This window comes from Dasypus novemcinctus, chromosome 6 (assembly GCF_030445035.2).
Source record: "Dasypus novemcinctus isolate mDasNov1 chromosome 6, mDasNov1.1.hap2, whole genome shotgun sequence".
NCBI classification, from domain to species: domain Eukaryota; kingdom Metazoa; phylum Chordata; class Mammalia; order Cingulata; family Dasypodidae; genus Dasypus; species Dasypus novemcinctus.
The window spans coordinates 112,387,724-112,411,984 of NC_080678.1; the positions used below are offsets into that span (position 1 = coordinate 112,387,724).

The 24,261-nt window shown below is 50.9% G+C and overlaps 1 protein-coding gene across 1 annotated transcript in view; it reads right to left on the bottom strand.

Annotated features, from left to right (window-relative positions):
• LOC101442851 (disks large homolog 5-like) overlaps positions 1–24,261 on the bottom strand; it is a gene marked incomplete at its 5' end in the record, with an annotated part of 179,482 nt that overhangs the window by 37,401 nt on the left and 117,820 nt on the right. The window contains 3 exon segments of the mRNA XM_058299259.2: positions 4,388–4,700; positions 6,008–6,267; positions 23,997–24,065. Of these exon segments, the coding sequence (XP_058155242.2) occupies positions 4,388–4,700; positions 6,008–6,267; positions 23,997–24,065 (642 nt within the window).

The window sequence follows — 24,261 nt, forward strand, 5'->3', positions numbered from 1 at the left end:
CCATGTCCACAGCCATGGCTCGGGCTCCCGATGAGGGGCCCAGTCCACGCCCGGCTCAGCGGAGCCCAGGCTGAGGGCTTTGTCAGAGGCCCTGGCCAGCCCCTAACTGGCTTCTATCTGCAAGAGCGTGCTACATCTCTCTAAAGGGCTGGCAACAAAATGTCATGGGGTGAGGCTGCACTGCCCCCACGCTCCAGGCAGGAAAAGAATGCTTGCCCCACCTTCTGTGTCTGCCATACCGGTTTTTATAATCTGGCAGACTGCATTATTTTTAAAGGCTAAAACTCCAGGAATTTTTGCTGAAGAACTGTTTATCTCAGCTTGCTTAAAAAGCTGAAATATGAAGCATCTGCATCTTGACACCTCCTCAAAGAATCGCATGCTCCACTAAAATCTCAAATTGAACTTTTATAAGCACTCATGTAGAAAGCTCTCTCTATGCTTCTACAAACTTTAAGAAGGGGAAAAGGTGAAATGACAAAGCAAGTGTCTAGTGCAAAAACCATCTCTGCTTCGAGCTCAACAGCAAGCCGCGTATGACCATGACATTCATTTCCACATGGGCCATCTCCACCTCTGCATAAGGCCAAGGAAGACAAATGAAGAGCATACCCAGCTACCTCTCCATGGAAGAGAAGAGAACCGTCTCTGCTGAAAACAAATTCAAAAAGACCTCGGGTCCTCACCAAGACACCAGGATGAAGGAGACAGGGGAAGATCCTAGGCATCACCCTGGAGCTGCCTCCACCTCTCAAGCAGCATTGGAAAGGGCTGGGGCAACTGCACCACAAATATGCCAGAAATCAGCAAGGCCTCTGACCCGCTCTGCTCAGACCTCACATTTCACAAGATCAATTTCAATCACTTTACTTTCCATTTTCCGCAGTTCTCTTCACTCTTATGCAGTGTTCAGTTTGCTATTTTGAAAGGAAACCCTTATTTGTATTACTCTTATGTCAAGTGTTATAATAAGCAACACGTTCAGCAATCACACTCTTAAAACCTGCCATTTTACTCAATGCTCGGGATTCATCGAGTTCAGGATCTGAGAGGTCTTAGTACCTAGTTCCACTCTGGTAAGGAACCATCTCACTTTGCCGTCCAGAGGTGGAAACACCAAGGGGGGGCGGCTTTCCCCCTCCCCCTCTCCCTCCCCCTGGGCCCCTCAGCCCTGTGGGTCCCAGAAGTGAATTCATCCAAAAAGACTATTTCCTTGTAAGCAGCACAGCAGCTCTGCACTTAGGTCTGTGGAGGGGCACGAAGGAGGTAACTCATAAGGAGCGCTGCAATTCGAGAGCTGAGAGGCCCCGAGAGGGCCCTCTGTGGGAGCCTGGTTTGCTGCCGAGGAAGCTTAGGATCCGAGAGGTCCCCCAAGGCCCCCGCTGGTGGGAGCGCTGAGCCCGGACCCCGGCCTTCCAACTCTCACTCCAGAGTTCCTCCCTCTACACCATGCACCCCCCAAGGTCTCTCCCCACGGCCCCTGGGCGGGGCTGGGGCCCCGGTTTGGGGAAGAACACGCTGGTTTTCCCACCACTCGCCTGGCCCAGGGCTGAGGCCAATTCAAAAGGCCCCTGGGCTGCAGCCCAGCCCCCCAGACGCTCCTCTCAGAGTCCCGTCTCCTGTTGCCTTCCTGCCCCTGAATAGCTCCAAAACTCTTTCCTGCTCCTTTCCTCTCCCACACTGCTCAGGCTCTCTCCACCACAGCTGAGCTCCGCTCCTAAAGAGGCACTGCAGTTGCCTGGGGGATAGGGGGATAGGGACGCAGCAGACACTGTGCCAGGCAGCCACGCCTTCCTTTCTGTGAGCTGGGGGCTCGGTCGGAGGGGCCTGACCTGGGAAGTGACCCAGCACCTGGGGAGAACTTGTGACCAATGGCAGTGCCCACCCCACCCCCCGCTGCCCCAGGCAGCACCTTGGTCCACCACAGGGCCACAAGCCCCAACTGGACCAGGTCAGCTGATGGCCAGAGGCTGGGGGTGTGGTCCAGGACAGGCCCACGCAGCAGCTGGGAAGCAGAAGGGAAGGCAGAGGGACCTGGTGTCCAGAGCTGACCCGACACCCAGAGCAGACCCAGATTCTGGAGAGGACCTGGCGTCCACATTGGGCCTGGCGCCCAGAGCAGAGTTGGTGCCAGGGCTGGGCAAAGGCACTGACTGGCCTCCGGACCTCCCGGGCCCCTCCTGTGCATTCAGGAGAAAGGCATGGGAAGGGGAGTGGACTGAGGGAAGGAAGGCAGAAGGGAGGGAGGGAAGAGAGGTGCAGAGAGAAGGGCAGAGACTGCCAGGGAAGCCCAAATCGCACCAGAGACAAAAAGCAGCTGATTCTGAGATCTGGGGAGCAGGTCACCATGGCTGAGGCCCTGGACAGGGCACTGTGGCAAGGCATGGAAAGCAGGGAGGTGTGCCCAGGGAGAGGGTCAGACCCAGGACGGCCCAGGCCACCGGGTGAAGTGGTGCGTCTGGAGGCCAGGCAAAGTGCAGAAGGGAGCCGAGCATTTCAGCCCAGGAAGCCCTTGGCTGCCGGGGAGGGGAGAGGCTCTCCTCTCCAGCCTGCTGCTTCGGAACAGAGCCTAGAAAAGATTCCAGCTCAGCAGGCCAGCAGGCTCCATGCCCAGCCAAGACCCCCCGCACAGTCCAGGAAGCGGACTCTGCTCTCAGTGCACGGGGCAAGCAGCTGGCGGCAGTGAGCTCGTTCCTGGAGCTAGCACCCAGGGCAAGGCGGGCATTGATCTGCCCACACTCCCTGTGTTTTCAGACTTACTCAAAGGGCACAACTCCTCCAGCGGCAGACGCCCCCAGGCAGCCCCGCCGCCCCACTGCACAGTCACCTGCACGATCCACTTTTCTGCGTCTGCTCTTCCTTGACCCTTTTGTTTACTTACTGACTCAGTCATTTTCAGTTTTCTTCCTAGTCATTTTGTTTCCCTTTCTGATATGGACAATATCCACTCGCCCCCACCCCCAAAATTAAGTACTTAAATCCCAGAAGGGGAAAATGAGTTGATAGTTTTCCTGGGACCATTACTGAGTTCTAATGCATTAACTTTGCTTATTAGAAATTCCTTCAACATCTTTTCAAAAAATTCATCAACATAAAAGGTATACCCTGTTGTTTTTCAACCACCAGCTAGAGAAGTCTCAGTCCTTTTGAATGAAATTGCCATTATGTGACCCTCTTTTACCTACAAAAACATGATTTCCTATGGTTCAACCTGATATACACAGGGCAGTAAGCTTCCAATGAGAATAATACTAACCTTAATAATAAAAGTAGAGTCAAGTTGTTCCTAAGTCGCATGGGGCCCCACTCTACATGCTTTTTCTACATTCAACCATTTGACCGTCACAGCCCTGGGAGGCAGCTGCCACTGTCTTCCCCTCTTTGCAGGTGAAGAAGCCGAAGCATAGAGCGGCCCCCTGGCTGCAGAGGTCCCCTGCAAGCACAAGGCTGTGTCCCTCGCATGCCCACGGCCCCTGGCACCCCTGGCATCCCCGGCACAGGAAGAAAGCCTCGCAGGGCCCTGGACACCTCTCAGGCACCAGCCCTGCGCCATGCTTGGTAGAGGGGAGGGGTCTGGCTGTGACCACCCAGTGCCCACCTCACCCTGTCAATCTGCCCCACCCGTAACACCTTGCTTCTCATTTCTCACAGACCAACCTTAAAACCTACATTGTGACTGAGTTGCCAAGGAAAGCAGTAACGTGGAGAGGCATAAACAGATGATTTTGATGGGGGAAAACATTCACTACGATCAAGTTCAGCAGCACACAGCAGAGCTGAAAGATGTAAAAGGGAAGCTCAAATACGGGGGGAGCTCCTGCTGGACACAGATGGCCTCGGGGTCAGCAGCGACCATGAGGAAGGCCTGGGGTGACCAGGTAGGAAGTCTTCAAAAACTCCACACTGAAGGCACAGGATTCCAGCAGAGTGGCCCAATGCTGGTGCTAATGAGCAAGCCTTCCCTTGACCCTGGAGGTGAGGCCCCCAGGGAGCAAGGCTTGAGGAGAAGGGTCTCGGGGTCAACCCAGGATAACATCTTCCCCAAAGAACGCTGACCACCCCTTTAATAAGCAAATGCCCACGACTGAGGGAACACTTCCAGACCCATCGACAGCTTTGGGGACTTGCTCTCGTCATCTTTCTCCTTCACAAGCAAGACCTTGCACTAGTCTCTGACTTTTCAAGATTATCTACTACTGCTTCACCATGGGTCTGGGTGTGAGGGTGCCTGGGAAGCGTCCGAAACTCAGCCAGCGTTTCAGGTGAAAACGAGCAGGCCTTCATGCCAACTCGGAAGGCGGCTTCTAACCAGCCGCTGTGCCCACTGCAGCCCCCACCTCCCTGGCTGCTTTAGAAGATGCTGGACGGCCACCGTCCCCCTGCCTACCTGTTGCAGTGCCTCCATCTCCTCGCTGGCCACCTTCTTCTCAGATGTGCTGCTCTTGAGCTTGGACTCGGCCAGCTCCACCTCGGTCTGCAGCTTGTCCAGCTCAGAGATGACCTGGTCCCGCTCGCTCATGATGAGCTTATACTCGCTGTACACTGCATCCCGCTCCTCCTTGTACTTCTCCGACTCCTTGGCGGTCTTCGCTTGCGTGGTCTGCAGCTCCGTCAGCTCCAACTGCAGCAGCTCCATCTCCCACTGCAGGTCCTTGTTCTGGGTCGTGGCCTTGTTCAGCTCGTGGTGGATTGCCTTGAACCTAGGAGAGCGGCGCCCAGGGCACCGGGGAGGGGCAGGGGGCCTGCCCAGTCAGCTGCTAGGCCAAGGCCACTGTGCTGGACTGCCTTTCTCCCACACCCCCGAGAAAGGAAAGTTATGGAGTCCTGGTGTCCGTGAACCTGGAATCTTTCTCAGCCTTTAACAAATACCAGAAGTTGAGCTGAGGATTTTACACCTCCCGTTTTACTAGAAATAACACCTTATATCTTCCACAGCCAAGCCATGTTCTTTAAAAAATAAAAATAAAGGCTGCAGCAGCCCAGCACACGGGAGCTCAAAGCAGCTTGGATCTAAGTTGAGTCCGACTGCCACGTTTTCACAGACACTAAGGCCTCAAGTCAGTCAGCACAGAGACCACAGCTTGGTCCGGCCAGCCCCATGCAAGGCAGCCCTGCAAGTCAGGGCCTGCAGCGCGAGACCGGCATTCTCAAAGGCTGTTCCTTGAAACCCCAGTCCTGCACAGGGTCCCACTAAACATGCTGGGTGCTCTGGCGGCTAATGTTTGGGAAGCACTGCATCTTGTGCCCCACTCTTGGCAAGTCACATTGCGCAATACCAGAGTAAAAGGCCCCGAGAGGTCCTGATATAAAGAAACCTGTCTGCAATTCAATCCAGCAATTTCCAAACCTATTTATCAAGAGAAAACATCTACTTAAGAAGCCCAGGAAGACTGCTGAGAATTGGCGTTGTGCAGGAACATTCCTTACGAAACACTATTTGGAGGAAGGGAGCACACCCCTGAAGAAGATCATATTCCTTAATTTAAAAATAAAACTTTGGAAGGAACAATGCCTAAGACAAGTCGCTGTCCTATTTTCTGGGTGGGTAACTGACACAGATGGAAATGCTTGTGGTGAAACCTGGATGAACTGCATGCTTTGTTGATATGTATCAATAAAATAGATTTTTTTTTTTAAAAAAGAATTACCAGCATTAGAAGAAAGAAAGAGAGAGAGAGAAGGGAGGGAGGAAGGGAGGAAAAGGAAAGAAAAGGAAAAAAGCAAGCTCAGAGCACTCGGAGCTACTCAGGGGAGAGGAAGGAGCCACAATTCATGAGACTTACTGGGTGTCAAAAACAACACTTCCTGGAGACCAGGAGCCTGTGCTGGTTTTAATCCCGGAAGGCGCTGGGAGCCTTGCAGATAACCACCAGCCCAGAGGTTAGCCCCCTTCCCCCCCACGCCCAGGGGAGTTCAAGCAGCTCCCCCGCCCTTCTCAGAGAAGGTGGGGTGGGTGCAGGCTCTGCCCGCACATGCCCCCCTCCCAGCCCCCCCCCCCTGCTCCTACCTCCTCAAGGAGAGGGCGCACTGGTGCTGCAGCTGGATGGCGGTGTCCCTCTGCTGGGTCAGCATGTCCGTCTGCTTCAGCAGCTGCTGGTTCTCCCCCTCCAGCTGCTCCAGGAGGTTCAGTTCTGAGCTGTGGATGGCCACCTTCTCACTGAACCTCTTCCGCAGGGCGTCGTAGTCCTTCTTGACCCCCTCCAGCTTGTCCACGGCCGTGTCGTACAGCTTGTTGAGAATCTCCGAGGACCTGCTGAGCTTCAGCACCTAGAGACAGAGACTGCCTGGCTCACCTAGGGCCTGTGGGGGCTGGGGGGGCTGTGCCCAGAGCACAGCACACCCACACTTCTATCTGGGAGGGGAGGCCCCACCCTCTAGCCTGGGGGAATCTGGCTGTCTCATTCACAGGCCCTGCCATCACATCACATCACATGATTCATTCAGATTTATTCATTCACAAATCTCTATTAAGTACTGTGCAGAAAACCATAAACATTGCAGACATAAGGCTGTGTTTAAGGACAGAAATCCAGAAAAAGGCCTGTTTGCAAGGCTGGCCCTTGGCTGGTATCTAGGAACTTGAAGGGTAAACAGTTCCCTACAGTGACATAAAACCTTCCCTAAATGATCAAAGTGGCTCATGGTGCCTAAACTGTACAAATAACATGTTACACTCTGAGCACCTGCTCTTCTTCTGGGAGTCACACACTTAGTCAACAGAAAGCCCTCATGACTTTTAGATCAAGCAACACCTTGTACCCAGGTCTGGCAAAGTTCCAGTAACTACAATGTATTGCCCTTATTCATGGGAAATAACTCAAAACTTCGAAAAGAAAGACTTCAAATATTCAATTACCAAACATTCCCTAAACCAGGTGAGAACCCGATTAGCTTCAATCTAGTTTACTGTGCAGCCCCGGCACTGCAGTTATTCCCAAAGTAGCCCACAAGGGGGCAGTCCTTTGCAGACCAGCCAAATGCTCTCCAGATTTGTCTCACAAGCTTCACTGAGAAACAAAATAATTTAAAAGGCCATCTGGAGGTGAATGAACACAAACCTGGTAGAGCCCAATTTCACATGTCTGGGACAGAATTTGGAGTCTATATGACGGTTTGGCATCTCTGCATTGTAAGTCCTTCAAATACCCCAGCCTTGAGTTTAAACACTGACAGTCCAGGGACAATTCAGGGCCGAGTGAATCACAAGTTCGCAGTGAGCAAGGGCACGCAGGGACAAGCCCAGGGATAAGGAGATGACAGAATCTCAGGGTCACAGGGGACCCCGAGGGGCCACTTCCACCAGTGTTATAACCACGCTCACACGCAGGCAGACTGCACAAGAACACCTAGCTTACTCTGAGCTGAAATCCACCTCCTCTAACTTCAAAGCCTGTTTTTCTACCCCTGGAATCATACAGAACAATCCTTTCTCCACAGGACAGTAGCCGAAGAGGTGCTCACGTGCCCACACGCTCCGCAACCTCTTGCCACAGGCAGGTGCGCCGGGGCAGCCTCTGCGCATCACCATCGACAGCCTCTGGAGAAATCGGGGGGAATCACCGCCTCAGCGCAGACCAGGAAATTTGAAAATTTGAAAAGCTATCCTAGTAGTCCAGATTTTTTCCTTTACACCGTTAGAAGACAGTGTTCTTAGGAGCTAGTTTCCCACACACTGAGTCGCAGTCAATGGTGAGACGTACATAAACGCACACGCAACTGCAGCCAAACATTCAGCCTGCCAGCTCAAGGGTGGTGGAGGTCCGAGGGAGAGCATTTACACCCAGCCTGGGATCCTACCGTCCTTCTCATCCCAGGCAGGCAGCGGTCTCCAGAGATGACTCCCCAGGCCTGAGCTCCTGACAGTCTGCCTGGGAGGACGGGGTGGGAGTGGCGGGAGGGAAGGACCAAGCCCCGCGTTCCGCTCTATCCACGCGGCACGACAGCCGCGGCAGGAGCGGCTGCAGAAGGCAAGCAGAGCAAGAAGAGAATGCACCTGGGGCTGCACTCAAGGCGGGTCAAAACGCTCATTATCTGGGCTTCTCCCCAGACGTGTCCTTCAGGGACCAAGAAACCCCTTTGCCCCTCCCTCTGGGCCCATGACAGGGCATTAGCCTGTGGTTCCTGGGAAAAGAAAGTCAACTTTCAGGAATTACAGAAGAAAAATACTGTATTTTAAAGACAGGGGCCAGGGCAAGAAAGAGAAGAGAGAAGGCTCCAGGGGCCTTATGAATTTCTCAAATAAACTGGCAGAGCCTATAAAAAGAGAAAATGTGCTTTGCCTTGAACCCAGCAATTTTATCTCTAAGAGTCAAACCTAAGAAAATGCGGAAAAAAGAATGAGGGCAGACGTAAGCATGTCCCGGGAAAGACTATTTGTAACAGGACGAAAGTGCAAACAACCAAGGTGCTTAACACACGGAGAACAGGGTTAGGCCATCCCTGACAACGAAGCCACGGAACACTTGGCTGGGAGTTCCGAACTGAAAGAAAACTACAAGGAAACCCACGGTATATTGTTGGGTTAGGAGAAAAGGCAGGTTGCAGGAAATAAAAATGAATGCTGTGCATATGTTAAGTATGACACAGAAAAGTATCTACGAAATTAGATGTCAGGGGTGCCGGAGGAGTCCCCTTTCAGGAGGGAACCTGGGGCTGCAGTAGGGGTTGGTAACTGCACGGCTGTTGAAGAGGGTGTTGGTTATTTCGTTCATGGCCTGTTTGACCAAAGAAGATGTATGATTTCAGTAAAGAAAACATACAGGCACACATCCTGTACCTGCTTCCCCAGCCAAGGCTCGGCAGCCCCTGCCCTGGTCACTGGGGCATCCCCAAGACAGCCAAGAAGAACCCAAAATGCCACAGCCCCCTGTCCACATCTGGGCCGCGGCCCTCCCTGTCCCTTCCACACACTCAGAGGGCAAAGCACCCGTCTGTCCAAGAGGGAACGGGGCCCGGACCCAGGCCCATGAAGCCCCGCCCACCAGGGCAGCCTCACTTCCCGTGAGATAAACCGTACCGAGGGCAGGAGGGCCCCACAAATCCCTCGAGTAAACACACAAGTCAAACAGCACCTTTTACCCAGCAAGGGCCTCTTCACGTTGACAAGGCGTGGGAGGAAGCGAGCCACAAAACCGCCTTGTCCCTGGAGACTGACCTTTACCCCCCAGGCCCCACGGGGCACAAACCTGGGGCCTGCCGCCCGGGCGGAGGGGGCACGGGCAGCCCCGGCAGCTGGACACAGTCCCCGCGGTGGCCAGGCCACTCCTCCCCCAGCCGCCAAGGCGGCAGCACTTGCCCAGTGACAGCCAGTGCCATGAAGGACCTGCGGAGCCTGGAGCATGGGCATTTAGTCCTGCCCTGCGGGACAAGCCCTCAGGAAAAAGAAACTAGGGGATGGGCAAAGGGACCGATAGAAAACACCCCCACTTTATTTGGGAGGAGGGGGACAGGACAGGGAAGGAGGCGAAGAGAATGGAGATGCAACGCTCAGTCTGGCTGCCTGTCAAAGCCGTGTACCTCCGGAAGAAAGAGTCAGATTTGGAGGCAAAGAAGTTTTATGCTTCATGAGGGCAGATTTTTTTTGTGTGATGGAGTCTTTCTGAGATCTAATTCACCCTTTTAAAGTAAAACTTCAGCTGGTGTTTAGTATATTTATGAGGTTGTACAATCACCACTGCCACATAATTCCAGAACATTTCCATCACCCCGAAAATAAATCCTATACCCATGAAGCAGGGGCTTTCTGGTCCTCCTCCCCTCAGCTCCTGGAAACTGCTCATCTGTGTTGAGTCTCGACAGATTTACTTCTTCTGGACATTTCATGGAAAGGAATCCTGCAATACGTGACCTTCTGTGTCTGGCGGCTTTCATTCAAAATAATGGTTTCCAGGCTCATGCACATTGCAGCGTGCACCAAAACGTCATTCTGTTTCTGGCTGAATAGTACGCTGCTGTATGGGTAGACCACATTCTGCTCATCCATCCATCCATCAGTGGACATTTGCGTTGTTTCCACCCTGCGGCTACAGTGACCGATGCTGCCATGAACATTTGTTCACAGTTTTGTGTGAACAAGTTCTCGGTTACCTTGGCTTTATACCTAGGAGTGGGTCGCTGCGTCACCAGGTAACACCCATGCTAACTTTTTTTTTTAAGATTTATTTTATTTATTTATTTCTCTCCCCTTCCCCCCCACCCCAGTTGTCTGTTCTCAGTGTCTATTTGCTGCGTGTTCTTTGTCCGCTTCTGTTATTGACGGGAATCTGTGTTTCTTTTTGTCGCGTCATCTTGTGTCGCTCTCCATGTGTGCGGCGCCATTCCTGGGCAGGCTGCACTTTCTTTCGTGCTGGGCAGCTCTCCTTACGGGATGTACTCCTTGAGCGCGGGGCTCCCCTACATCGGGGATACCCCTGCGTGGCAGGGCACTCCTTGCACGCATCAGCACTGCACATTGGCCAGTTCCGCACGGGTCAAGGAGGCCCAGGGTTTGAACCACGGACCTCCCATATGGCAGACGGATGCCCTAACCACTGGGCCAAGTCCGCCACCCCATGCTAACTTTTTGAGGACATGCCAAACTGCCATCTAATGTTCCCACTAGCAATGTATAAGGGTTCCAATTTATCCACATCCAGATCTGAAAGGCCCAGGACAATAACAGCAAACATCACCGAGCGCTTCAGCCATGCCAGGCCCCTGGTGCTGTGCTCTGCATGCAGACCTCCTTTAATCTCCTCAGCAACCATGAGATGAACTCAGCCAAAAGCCCACTCTGCCACTTCCCAGCAAGGCTAGAAAGGTAGAGCTGCAAACTCTCTCGAAATGATGAATTTCCCAAAGAAGAATAAAATCTAAATTAGACTCCAAGGCAAAAGGTTATCTGATAATTAAGGTAAGCAAACTCACAGAGACAGACTCTAGATGTAAGTTATGAGGGGACGGGGTAGGGTAAGGAAATGAGGAGTGAATGCTTAGATTGCCCTGAAGTTCTGTTTGGATTGATGGTAAAGTTTTGGTAATGGACAGTGGTGCTGGTAGCACAATGCTGTGAACATAAGTAACAGCCCTGAAATATATATTTGAAGGTGGCTAAAAGAGGATTTTTTAGGTTGTATACACGGAACTAGAATAAAAATTGAGAGGAAAAAAAAAAAAGATGATCTGAGCCAAGGTCAGAGCAGGCAATGGCCAGGAAAAAAGGAGAAGCGAAGGGTGAAGTCAGGGAGGGCTGCCTCAGACCAGGAGTCGCCCCTCGCAGTAGAGAGAGGCACGAGGCCTCGGCTGGGGCTCCGTGACCGACTGCCAGGCAGCTCCCGCTCACATCAGGAGCATGGGGGCAGGCCGGCCCGGATCGGCCAGAGCTTCCGACAGGTGAGGCCCACAGTCCTACACGGGTGCTCCGGGAAGCTCGGCGCACAGGCAGGGCAGGTGCACGGGCGCTGGCCTCAAGGTGGCACTTCCTGTCAGTGGCACCTGCCTCCTCTCATCCTTGCAGCAATGCTCCAGGAGCATCGCCCCTCCCTCCTGGGACTTTTACCAGGACAGGGGAAAGGAAGGCGAGGGTGCTGCAGCAGCCGCTCTGGGGTCATGTGTAGGGTCAGCCATGGAGGTGGCATGGGGACCACATGGTCCTTGGTGCTCCCCACGGGGCCTGGGGCCTCCGGCTGCTGTCCTGGCCTGCACCTAACTCCCCTTCCTGGGAGCCTTTCCTCTTGCCAAGAACAAGCCAAGGCCTACAGTTAAGTACCAGCCCCCACCCCAGACTCAGGCCTGACCCTGGCCGGCCATATCCCCCAGCAGGGGGCTCATGGGAGGGATGCGGGGGCATCTCACAGCAAGGCCCTCCCAGGGACCCCCACCCAGTCTGCCCCAGTATGCCACACAGGACCTCAGGAGTTATCAGCCAAACAAAATAAACCACAGAAGCAAATTTTTAAATAGAATATAGTGTATAATGGGAAAATACTGAAAATAGCCCTAGGTTTAGTCAATAGGAGACTGGCTGAATCATTTAAGTACTTCCATGGAATGCAATACTCTACGGAAGTTAAAAACAATGAGGTAGCCTTGTACCAAAATAGAAAGAAGTACATGACCTATTAAGCAAAGAAAAAAAAATTCTGGCCAGAAATTGTATCGTTTGATGCCATTTCTGTAAAATAAATGGAGACAGAAGGGTTTGTGTGTGTGTGCAGATAAAAGTCTCAAACCTTCCACTGGTAGTAGGCTAAGTACACTAATGGCAGTTATTTCTGTGTAGTGAGAATATGGGAAGAATTCTACTTTTAATTTTTGACATTCCTGTATCACCTGATTCTTTCATTATTCAGTACAAAATGTTTATTAATTTTGCAATTGGAAAAAATAACCATAGCATAAAAAAAGAAAAAAGCGCCCTCCCCCCCTTTCTGAAGAATTGGACCTGAAAGCGATTAGGTGTGGCAGAGCAAGGCAGGCACCCTGGAGGGGAGGTGCCCTGAGGGGGCTCAGGGCCTGAGTGGGATGGGGAGGGGTCCCCATGGAGGTGAGGCCCGGAGCAGGAGGGCCCAAGAAGGGCAAGACGGGCCTGGCATGGGGAAGGGGACAGAGGGGCTGGAGACAGGTTACAGAGGCGGGCACTGATCAAGGTTAACAGCTCAAAGAATAACAGGCACCAGGTTTCTCATCGTGTGAGGACCGGGGTAAAAAAAAAAGGGGGGGGGGGAATGGGAGAAACCAGGCCAACCCCGTGGTGTCAGTGTAAACTCATGGTGATAATCAATCGAGATGCAAATGTGTGTGCATACACATGTATGCATATACAGATATTCCCTACTTCTATCCACTGAGAAGGCCTAGGAGCAGTGACACCCCAATACCTATGAGCATAGCTGGCATTCAGATCTTGCCCCTAAGTACCGTTCTCCACTAAAAGGAATGAAGGCTCCTTGGAGAAATGGCTAATTTCCAGGGCTAGGGCAGGAGATGTATAAAATAAGCCTGGAGCATCTTGTACCAGAGAGCAAGGAAGTGCTCAAATAATGATAGAAAATGTCAAAAAAAAAAAAAAAAAGACATAAGTGCAAGGCCGAAGAGGGGGTTCCCACTGGCCTCAACAGATTGTAGCCTAGTGACTAAAACAGGAAACCAGAGATGGATAGGTAAATGGATACACAGATGGAGGGATGGAGGACAGGTAATTGAAAATCTGATGACAAATGGGATATCTGCAGTTTCAATGGACAGCCCTAGAAACACTTCTGAATCATGAAGAGGAACTTTACAGTGGAGAAGCTTGGAGACATCGCCTCAGCCAAGTGATTCTAGTGAACAGTATGAGGAGCGGATCAGAGGGCAGCATTTCCCACCGACAGGATACAAGAGAAGAACGCAGGATCCCTTCTGTGACACTCCTACCAAAAATACACTAACCGATTCTAACCATGAGGATCAGAGAACTCTACTTTGAGAGCCACCCTATAAAATAACTGGCCTCATGCCCGGGTCAAGAGGATGGGGTGAGGCATGCCAGGGCTCCACCCCAACACAAACTCTGAATAACCTACAAGAACTGGCAGAAACATCTTTCTCAAACAAAGCTCAAGAAAACGGTTAGACAACAGTACCAGGACGAGAACCGAATCAAGAAAAAAAGCTACCTACAAAGTTTTGGCTCTCATGGCACCCTGGCCGGCCCCTCGCCCACCCCTCACAGCTGGGCATGGGGTCAGCAGCGCTCCCAGGGTGGGTCCCTGACCCTGGATGCAGAGGGAGCAAAAGAACCCTCGTGCATATCCTGGCAGCATGCACGTCTGGCCCAGCCTGCCTGGTGGTGACCTGAGGGACTCGCTGCCCCAGAGCGTGCCCTGCCATGGAGGGCGGCTTGCCCAGCTCTCCTGCAAAAGGCAGAAGGCAGCCGGGGGGCAGCAGGCTGTCAAGCCATGCTGCCTGGGGCAAGGGATTGCTGGCTGGAGGACACAGAGGGCCATGCTGTGAGGAAACCACCTCCCAGGAAAGAGGGACATTCCTATGTGTGTAAACAGGAATTCCCAGGGCCACAGAGCAAGCCCAGGGAAGACCTAACCCGCAGAAAGGGCTCTGAAGGAGAGCACAGGTCAATTTGCAAAGACTGGGAACAGTGCATTCTTTCTCCTTTTTTAGCTCTTAGGCTAGCTGTTTACTAGTTTAAGGAACAAACACCTCAGACTCTAAATTCCAGCGATAACACATTAAAAAAACCATTTAAAAAATCGAAACATCCAGCTTTTAATGAAAGATTACAAAACATACAAAGAAAAGGAAGTGATAGGCCAGGCAAAGGAGATGATTAAAGCATTTGAAATTACCCATGAGGAGGGGCCAGACCTGGGACATAACAAAGATTCAAAAAAAAAAAAAACCTAAATATGTTGAAAGAGCTAAAGGAAAACATGGACAACAAACTAAAGGAAATTAGGGAAATGACAGATGAATGCAGAATAGCAATAGAGATGGAAAATATGAAGGGAGTGGATATGGCTCCAGCGGTTAAGCACCCACCTCACACCCAGGTTCGGTTCAGGTGTCTCCTAAAAAAAAAAAACAACAAGCAAAACAAACAGAAAAGTCAACCCAGGGAAGCTGATATGGCTCAGTGGGTGGGCACCCATTTCCCATATACAGGGTCCTGGGTTCAATCCCCAGCCCCCATATCTTAAAAAAAAAATTATGGAAAGCAATGAAACAGAGCTGAAGACGAGAGTAACAGAAAAATTTAAATTCCTTTAAGGTTCGGTTCAACTACAGATAGGGGCTAGGGAGAATCAGGTAAACTTGAAGATAAGACAGTTGAAATCATCCAGCCTGAGGAAAGACAAAAGAATGAAGAAAAGTGAACAGAGCCAGAGGGAACCTGTGAGACACCATCAAGCACTTTGGGAGTCCCAGGAGAAGAAGGAAAGAAAGGGGCAAAGAGAAAATTCAAAGAAATGATAGCTGAAAACTTCCCAAATTTAACAAAAGACATGAATAACATAACAGCAATATAACAAAAGATATCCAAGATGCTCAAGGAACCCAAAATAGGATAAACCCAAATAGACCCACAGTATAGTACTTTTTAATCACATAGTGCAATACCAAAGATTAAGAGAGAATTCTAAAAGCCCTGAAGAAATGTGTCTCATAAAGAAGCCTCAGTAAGATTAAGTGCCTATTTCTCATGGAAAACCATGGAGGCAAGAAGGCAGTGAGGTAACATATTTAAAGTGCTGAATGCAAACAATTATCAACCAAATTAAAACATTTCCAAAAAACAAAAGCTGAGGGAGTTTGTCTACCACTAGACCAGCCCTACAAGAGAGACTAAAAGAGTTTTGAAGGTAGAAAGGAAAGGACACTAGACAATAAATCGAAGCCACATGAAAAGCATCTCCAGCTAGGGTAACAGCTGGGGTATATATAAATACTAGCACCCTTGTGTTTTTGGTTTGTAACTCCACTTCTCACTTCCTACAGAATCTAAAAGTCAGATGCATAAAATGTCATGAGAAATCAGTGATTTTTTATAAACAAAGTATATAAACCTGTAATTTACAAGAACTACATGAAATAGTTGGTACATACCATTGAAGTTAAGTTGGTCTCTACACAAACAAGAAAGTTAAGGATAGTGGACTTGGCCCAATGGATAGGGCGTCCGTCTACCACATGGGAGGTCCATGGTTCAAACCCCGGGCCTCCTTGACCCATGTGGAGCTGGCCCATGCACAGTGCTGATGTGCGCAAGGAGTGCCGTGCCATGCAGGGGTGTCCCCTGAGTAGGGGAGCCCCGCGTGCAAGGAGTGCACTCCATAAGGAGAGCTGCCCAGCACGAAAGAAAGTGCAGCCTGTCCAAGAATGGCGCTGCACAGACGGAGAGCTGAAACAACAAGATGATGCAACAAAGAGACACAGATTCCCAGTGCTGCTGATAAGGATAGAAGCGGACACAGAGAGCAGACAACTGGGGGGGGGGGGAGGGAGAGAAATAAATAAAAAAATAAATCTAAACAACAAAAAAAGAAAGTTATAGACTTAAAACTATTTATAGGATGTTTACACTTAAGCTCCATGGTAACTACAAAAAAAATCAGTGAACCGCAGTCTCACAGAGATGGAAGTTACAATATGGGTAGTCAGGGGTGGGGAAGGAGGGGACAAGGTGAATGGGGAATTAACACATAACAGGCACAGGGTTTCTGTTTGGGAAGACAGGAATGGCAGGTGGTAAGGGCACCACAACAGGGAAAATGCGAGTAATCTCACTGAGTGGTTGAGATGGAAACATTTGCTATATGTGTGTGTGTGCATATATTCACACACACACCAAAAAGAGCAACTGAAGAGACAAAGACAACTAAATGCAATATGTGATCTTATACAAGAGGAGAAAAGGCTCAAAAGGAAATCTGGGGGACATATGAAAAAATTAGAATATAGACTGTAAGCTTTATATCAATGTTAAATTTCTTGAACTTGAACACTGCACTTAAGGTGATTACATAAGTGAATATTCTTTTCTTAGGAAATGTGCACAGCACTATTAAGTGTTCAAGCAGCATGATGTATATAAACAATAAACAAATGTTAGAAAATGGACTGATAGACAGATAGATGATTATAAGATAGACAGACGGACCAGTAAGTTGCTGCATAGATAGAAGGAGAATGATAAAATGTTAAAATTGGTGCACCTGGATATTGGGGCATAGGGTTATTTTGAAATTCTCTATATGGCCTTTATTTTATTTCTGTAACTCTCTTGTATATTTGAAAGTATTTCAAAATTAAAAGTTTAAAAAATAATAATTGGCCTGTAAGCTTCAAAAGAGTCAAGGTGACAAAGGTCAAGGGAGGCCTCGTCTACAGAGCAGACCTATTGTCCTTTTGAAGACAATGATCATGATCCTATACCAGGCACTCTCATCAAAATGGGTAAAATAAAGAAGTGACAACATGAAATGCCAGCAAAAGTGGAAAAAGTAGTAAAATTGCATGTTTAACTTTATAAGCTCATTGTTGGTGAGAAAACAAGATGACACAACCACTTTTGAAAGCAGTTTAGCAAGAGCTTATAAAGTTAAACACGCACTTACTACAGCAAACAGCAATCCCACTTCTGGGTAATTTATGTGAGAGAAATGAAAACTTATGTTCTCACAAAAACCAGCCTGGGTGGGAAGCGGATGTGGCTCAACTGATACAGCTTCCACCTACCATATGGAAGGACCTGGGTTCGATCCCTGGGGCCTCCTGGTGAAAAAGAAGATGAGAAAGTGTGCCTGCGTAGCAAGCTGTGCCCACACAAGTGCCTGCATGGTGAGCCAGTGCCCGGCAAGTGAGTCACACAGCAAGATGATGATGCATCAAAAGAGAGACAAGAAGAGAGTCAAGGTGAAACGCAGCAGAAACCAGGAACTGAGGTGGCACAATTAACAGGGAACCTCTCTCCCCATCAGAGGTCTCCAGGATTGAATCTCAGTGAATCCTAGGAGAGAAAATGAGAAGACAACACAGACAGCAAAAACAACAGGGCAGGAAGAGGGGAAGGGGGGGGTAAATAAATAAATAAATCTTTAAAAACAACAATAACAACAAAAAACCCAGCCTGGGGGGACCAAATGTGGCTTAAGCAGTTGAGCACCCACCTCCCACATGGGAGGTCTAGGGCTCAGTTCCCAGTGCCTCCTGGGGGGGAAGGGGAACAAAAAACAAGGGAAACAGATGTGGCTCAAGCGACTGGGCTCTTGTCTACCATATGGGAGGTCCTGGATTTGATTCCCAGGGCCTCCTGGTGAAGACGAGCTGGCCCACGCCATGGACACGGAGAGCTGACGGCCCACACTGTGGAGAGCTGGCACTGCAAGATGACATAACAACAAAAAAAAGGAGACTCAGAGGAAAGACCGAGAGACACAGCAGACTAGGAAGATGAGGTGGCGCAAGCAACTGAATGCCTCTCAACCACATGGGAGGTCCCAGGATTGGATCCTGGTACCTCCGAAAGAGAAAGAGGAGAAGAAAAGCAGACATGGAAGAACACACAGCGGATGGACACAGAGAACAGACAGCGAGCACAAACAACAATGGGGGGGGGGACACGCACAAACAAACAAGCAAAGCAAACAAACAAACAACAAAACAAAAACCAACTCAGAGGAGCCAAAGTGGCTCAGTAGTTGAGTGCCGGCTTCCCACATAGGAGGCCTTGGGTTCAATCCCTGACCCCAATACCTCAAAAACAAACAAACAGACAAACAAACAAAACCAGTCTGCCTCTGGTGATAGCAGAGTGTATGGACAAACAACTGTGCTATATCCATACAATGGACTTCTACTCAGCAATAAAAAAGGAATGAATTACTAGTATGCACAGCAGTATGGGTGAAACTCGAATACATCATGGTAAGTGCAAGAAGCCAGACTCCAACAGCTGTGTACTATGTAATACCATTATGACATTCTGGAAATGGCAACAACTATAGGGATGGGAAACTAAAGGAACTGGGTGGAGGGAAGCGCTGACTACAAAGCTGCAGGAGGGAAGTTTTCAGTTGATAGGAGAGTTAGGAGAGTTCTGTATCTTAATTGTGTTGGTGGTTACATGACTGTGCATCTGTCAAAACTCACTGAAATTTATTTTTTAAAAGGGTAAATTTTACTGTATTCAATGATAACTCAATAAACCTGATTTTTTTTTTTAATTAAAAGTAAGACAGTGTGGTGCCCTGGACTGACGGCATCATTCCAGGAGTGGGGTGACTGGTGAAGAGCTGAGGCTTGTCAACCTCCCTCTGCCAGTGAATGCAGTTATAGTAACCATTAAACAAAAAGCACAGCAAAATAAAAACGAACACCAAGTCAACCGTCAACCAAAACCTCCAATGCCTTTCCCACAGCTCCTTTGCAGGATCCTGGTGCAGCTCTTCTTTTGGATTCAAATGTAAAACTGTCACCTGTCCCTCATTTAAACCCTTCCTCTTCCTAAGTCAGGAACCCACTCAAGAAGGCAGATTTTACTTTTCCTTGGAATGTCCATGACAGGATTCAGAAGGTAGGGGCTTGGACTGCAGAGGCCTGAAAAGGGGTGCTGGAAGCCGGCACAGGCCCTGGACTGTGGACCAGGGGCGGAGGAGCAGAGGCACTGTGCCCATCACTGGACCTCTCCTCTGGCCACCCTGTGATGCAGCTCCCCACCGATGCCAAGGCCCAGGCTCGGGCTCTCTGTCCTCGGTCCCCTGGTCACCACTCTCCAGCCTCCTTGGTCTTACTGACAGCTGGGCAGGTCCCAACTTTGCTTCAGAAGCCTATGGGCCTGTGGTGCCAGGAACCGGGGAGAACACTGGCACAGGTGCTCAGGCTGGTGCAGGGGAAGCTTCTGGACCTCCACCAGGCACTGGTTATCAGGGAGAAGCAAAACAGCCCCACAACTGGCCATCAGAGGCACCACAGAGCCAAGCCAACCCACCCTCACCTGCAGCCAGGAGAGCCAGCACTACCCGAGGCCTAGGCCCGATTCCTGCAGCAAGGTCAGCTCTGCTCGGAGAACTTCCAGGACCTCCCTCGGACCTACTGAACCCGAAACCCGCAGAGTCTGGTGGCGGGGGTGGGGCGGGGGGGCCTGGCAAGCCCTCCAGGGAGTCTGGCTTCTGATGCCCGCTAAATTTTGGAACCGTGTCTGCAGCCAGGGTGCATTTAACGGCCAGCGTGGGCTTTGCTTTCCCTTGTTTTACTGGCTGTCCAGTAGCCACACCTGAAGGAAACCACAGGGATGAATGCAGGGCTATCCTCCAACCCTGCAACTACAGAAATGGAAGGGGGCTTCCTCCTTTGCCAGTATGCAACTCTAGCTCAGCTCCCTCCCGGGACTCAGAAAGACAGGAGCCAAGGCGGAAGGAGGTGACAATTCCAACACAGCAGCTGCAGCTGTGCCTAGCTCCCAGCACTCCTTCCAGACACAGTACTTGTTCTAGAATCCTTGCTTCAGGGTCTGCTTCCGCAGCAATGGCCTATTGCTTCCCCATCACTCCCTCATCTAGAGCACCATCCCTGAAAGGCCCAACTCAAGTGCCAGCTCCTCCACAAAGGTCTCTGATTCAGAACTAATGACTCCACCCCCTTGGCTATTTCCTTCTGTTTTACACAGGGCAGAATGGCCACTTATCTCTCTGCCTCCCTGGCTGGATGCGAAGAGTAGGGACCATGCTAAGGAATGAAGAGAAAGCAGGCTTTCCAGAAGGGGGAAGGAAGGGTGAGAGGGCACAGAGAGCCAGAGAGCAACCCCTGCCCCCTGACGATTTATCACTACCTTCCCCTACCAACCAGAAGCCACACTTTCAAGGAATCTCCACAGGGACATGAGGGAAATCCTCCAGCTCCTTCTCTTGCCAACCAGCCAGGAGATCTCTGTTTAATAAAACATCTCTCCTGTTACTTCCATTTGCATGGAATTTAAGGCATCCTTTACAAATGCTGCCCAAGAATGTCTCTTCTCCTTAAAAGCTCCCCAGTCATCGAAGAAGGGAAATGAAAGGCAGCTCAGAAAATTAGGTCAGGATGAATAGGGAGAAAGAAATACCAATTGCCTGAAATGAGCGTGCATTCCCTGGGCAGACTGCACCAGCTACCCACACGGCAGGGTTGGAGCCAGGCTACAATAATGGGCCAGATGGCATGGGGGAAGCCACGTGCTGAGCAGAAGAATGTCTGAAAAGATCTCAGCAGGGAGACACTGCAACCTACCAGGCTGTTAGCAAAGGTGTGAGGAGTCGGTAGTGGAGTCCACGTGGAGAAGTGAAACAGGAGAGAGTACCTGATGACCTAACGCCAAGCAGGTGGACTTACCAGGTGTGAGTTATGGGGGGGAAACGCTACACCCCAGGCTCCCCCTACCAATACTCTCCTATGCCGAGTATAACCTGCCAGACTTTTTCCAAATGTTCTTTTTAGAGAGATGAAAGTGGGAAAGTAGAGGTGGTCTTATTTTAGAAACCTTGCCCCTACCTTTGTTTTCACAGAGACCAAGCACATGGAAACAACCAGGCTCCATCTAAACGCTCCATGCCCTCCTGCCAAGGGCGGTGGTGGCTCCCAAAGGCTGGCAAGGGAAGAGCTGTCTCCTCTCACTGAGGTGGGCTGAGCCAGGAGGAATTCTCCAGGAGGTGCTGGAGCCCATCACCCATTCTGCCCCAAGCCCACCACCAGCATCCGGGACCTTGCCAGGGCTGGGTGAGGCCAGAGCGAGCCTCGGCATCATGTGGAGGGCTCTGAGAGCAGCCCCGGCCAGACCCCACCCTGAGTTTCTGACCCAGCAGGTGTGGGGTGAAGCTGAAGAGCTGGTTTTCTCATGAGTGCCTGCACGGTCCAGGGGCCACACTCTGTGAGCCACCGGCTTGGGCACAGTGGGAAGAGAGGCACATCTGTGCAACAGGCCTTCTGGGGAAGGAAACCCAAGAGGACACAGCCGTTTTCTTCCTAGGGACCATCTGTGCTGGGGAAGGGAGTCTATGTCCATGCTAAGACAGTTGCCACTAGCCACAGGTGGCTACTGAACACTGGAAATGTGGCTGGGAGAAGTGATTTCATTTTAATCAATTTAAATTTGAATAGCCACGTCTTTCAGCTCTGAACAGGATGCTGGAGCTGCTGCCGCAGACACCCTGCCATCAGCGTGATGCTCCCACGAAGAAGAGAGCACAGCCAAGAGGGCCACGTGCCGCAGCGGGCCGACCTCGGCGCTGCACCTCTCTCGTTTAGGGCGTGTGTGTGTCCCTGTTGCAGCCACGGGCTTCCTGGCCAATACAGCTGAGAGCACCTTTAAGGCAGCCTGTGGAGAGATGTTGCTGCACACCCAGAGGACAAGGGCAACGGGAAAGAGAAGAGCGAGGAAACCAAAACGTGGCTCCCTGGGAACCTAGGAGCATTTGTTCTGGCTGGGAGGGGTGACGAGTGCTTTCTGCGTTAAAGGCCTGGGCACAGGCGGGGAAGCTGCCCCTGCTCCAGAGGGTCCGTCAGAGGGTTGCACCCTGCCTGCCTGTGGCCAGTGGCATCGCTGACCCCTCCACCCCAGGCGCAGAGCCAGCATCACACGGGATAACATCGGTCAGCGGACTGCCCACACGAGGCCTCTCCCAGGGCACGCAAAGGGCCAGCCACACAGAAAACATCTTCCCACTCATGCCTCAAATTCCACCGTTAATAATAAGGGTTAAGCAATTCCTCTGTCTGGAAGCCTTTTTTAAATTTCAAAGGCTCCTAGGAAAGGTAATACTTTAAACCTTAAATGTCGAGGGGAATGAATTTGTCAGATCATTGTTACTCGTTCCCAAGGGAGAAATGAGGCACCATAAATTCACAGGGTTTTTTGTTTATTATTATTATTATTGAAAAAATGAAAATGCTCTAATGATGATTGAAGTGATGAGTGCACAACTATGTGATTATACTAAATACTGCTGATGGTACACTTTGGATAAACTGTATGCTTTATTAATATATATCAATAGAATTGATTAGGTTAAAAAGAAAAAACCACAGGGAGCCGAGCAGAGGTGAGGCAAGAGGGGTGCATTGAGGGTTTACCCAGTTCAATTTTCTAGAAGCCCCCACCTTACCCTCTGTTGACCCTGATGCCCCACCCCCATGCCCTTCCTCAAGGGGCAGTCCCATGTTCAAAATGCCAACCACCCCACATTCACTCGATGAGTCTAAAGACGTCCAGAGCAGGCAGAACAACAAAAACGAGCATGCCACGGCCGAGAACAGGCCCCTGGCTGCTCAACAGGATGAGAGCACCCTGTTGGTCCTCTCTTCCCCTCACCACAATGGCCCCACTTACTGTAATCACTAACCATCTCCCCCATGCACCCCAAGATCTATGTGTGCAATGAGGGACCAGTCCTTCCCATTCTCCACTAAACTCCAGAGCCTACTCTGGCTCATGGGAGGTCTTCAGTAAATAGGGGTCAGATTCACCTATGAAAGCTCTGCCTGTGGCTAATTCTGGAATCTCAGGCATGAGGCTTCCCTGCCCTGGATGTCAACTTCCGCCTCTGTCGATATAGGGAGGAAAGAAATAATTGGACCATGACCTCTACAAGCCCTTCTGGCTCCACAACTCCAGCACTCACCACTGAGGCGGCACCCAGCAGACTGGAGCCACAGAACCCACACTGGGGTGCTAGAGGATGTCACCCAGGGACCCTATTGCAGAGGTGGTGAAAGACGAGAAAAGAGACACCGTCTTCTTGCCGGTGTGTCGGTAGTGATGCAAGAGCAGGGCCGACCTCGCCTTAGGGGTCTCTGAAACCCAGGATCAGAAAGACACATCCAGTTCAGCATGGATAGCTGTCCCTGGCCCCAAGGTCACATGCTGTCCAGGGGGCTGTTACTGCTTACAGTGGAGTCTCAAAAGGCAAACAGTCTCACGGATTGTGGTTGCCGAGGGGAACAGGCTACCTGAGAGGGTCGACATCCTGACAGGGTGGTGGGGGGTAATGGCAACACACGTGCCTCCCCCTGCACCCCCCTCCTTTCTAACACCTGAACCAGAGTCCTGCCCTTCTCCATGATACGGCAGGGACAGATGCAGGACATTATATATCCTGCCATAACCACTGGGAGGACTGGGAGTGTGTGAACTGCAATGTACACTGAAGTCCATGCGGTGTAGCAGGGCTCCAAAATGTAATCACCAAGTGCAGAGAAGGTGCCGTGCTGATGGGAGAGTTTCTGATGTGGGAGGAGTGGGGGGGGTGGGTAATATGGGAACCTCTTACATTTTTTAATTTAACATTTTGTGTGATCTATGTATCTTTAAAAAAGAAAAGATTAAAAAAAAAAGAGGACTAAGTGCAGATGGGAGGAAGAGAATGGAAATGATGGGAGAGGATAGCCCTGAGGGATGTGACAAGTGAGGGCCAGAATCCAGCCCAGGAGCCGGGGGCTCTAGCCCACACCCAGACCCCACCCGCCTGGCCACCTCCCAGCGGGGTACTCACCCACACTGCTGAGGGAGCTGCTGCTCTCCGAGTCCGAAGGCATGATGGACAGGATGCTGTAGGTGGAGCCTGGGGGCAGAAGGAAGACAGATGGTTACCAGCCCCGGAGTTGCTGCTCGCCTCACCCAGACAGCTGCCAGACCAACTGGTCCTCAGTCAACACCAGGCCATGATGACCAATGCCGGGACTAGAACTCAGGAACCAAGAGCCAGGCAGGGGGAAGCGGGTGTGGCTCAAGAGGCTGGGTGCCTGCCTACCACATGG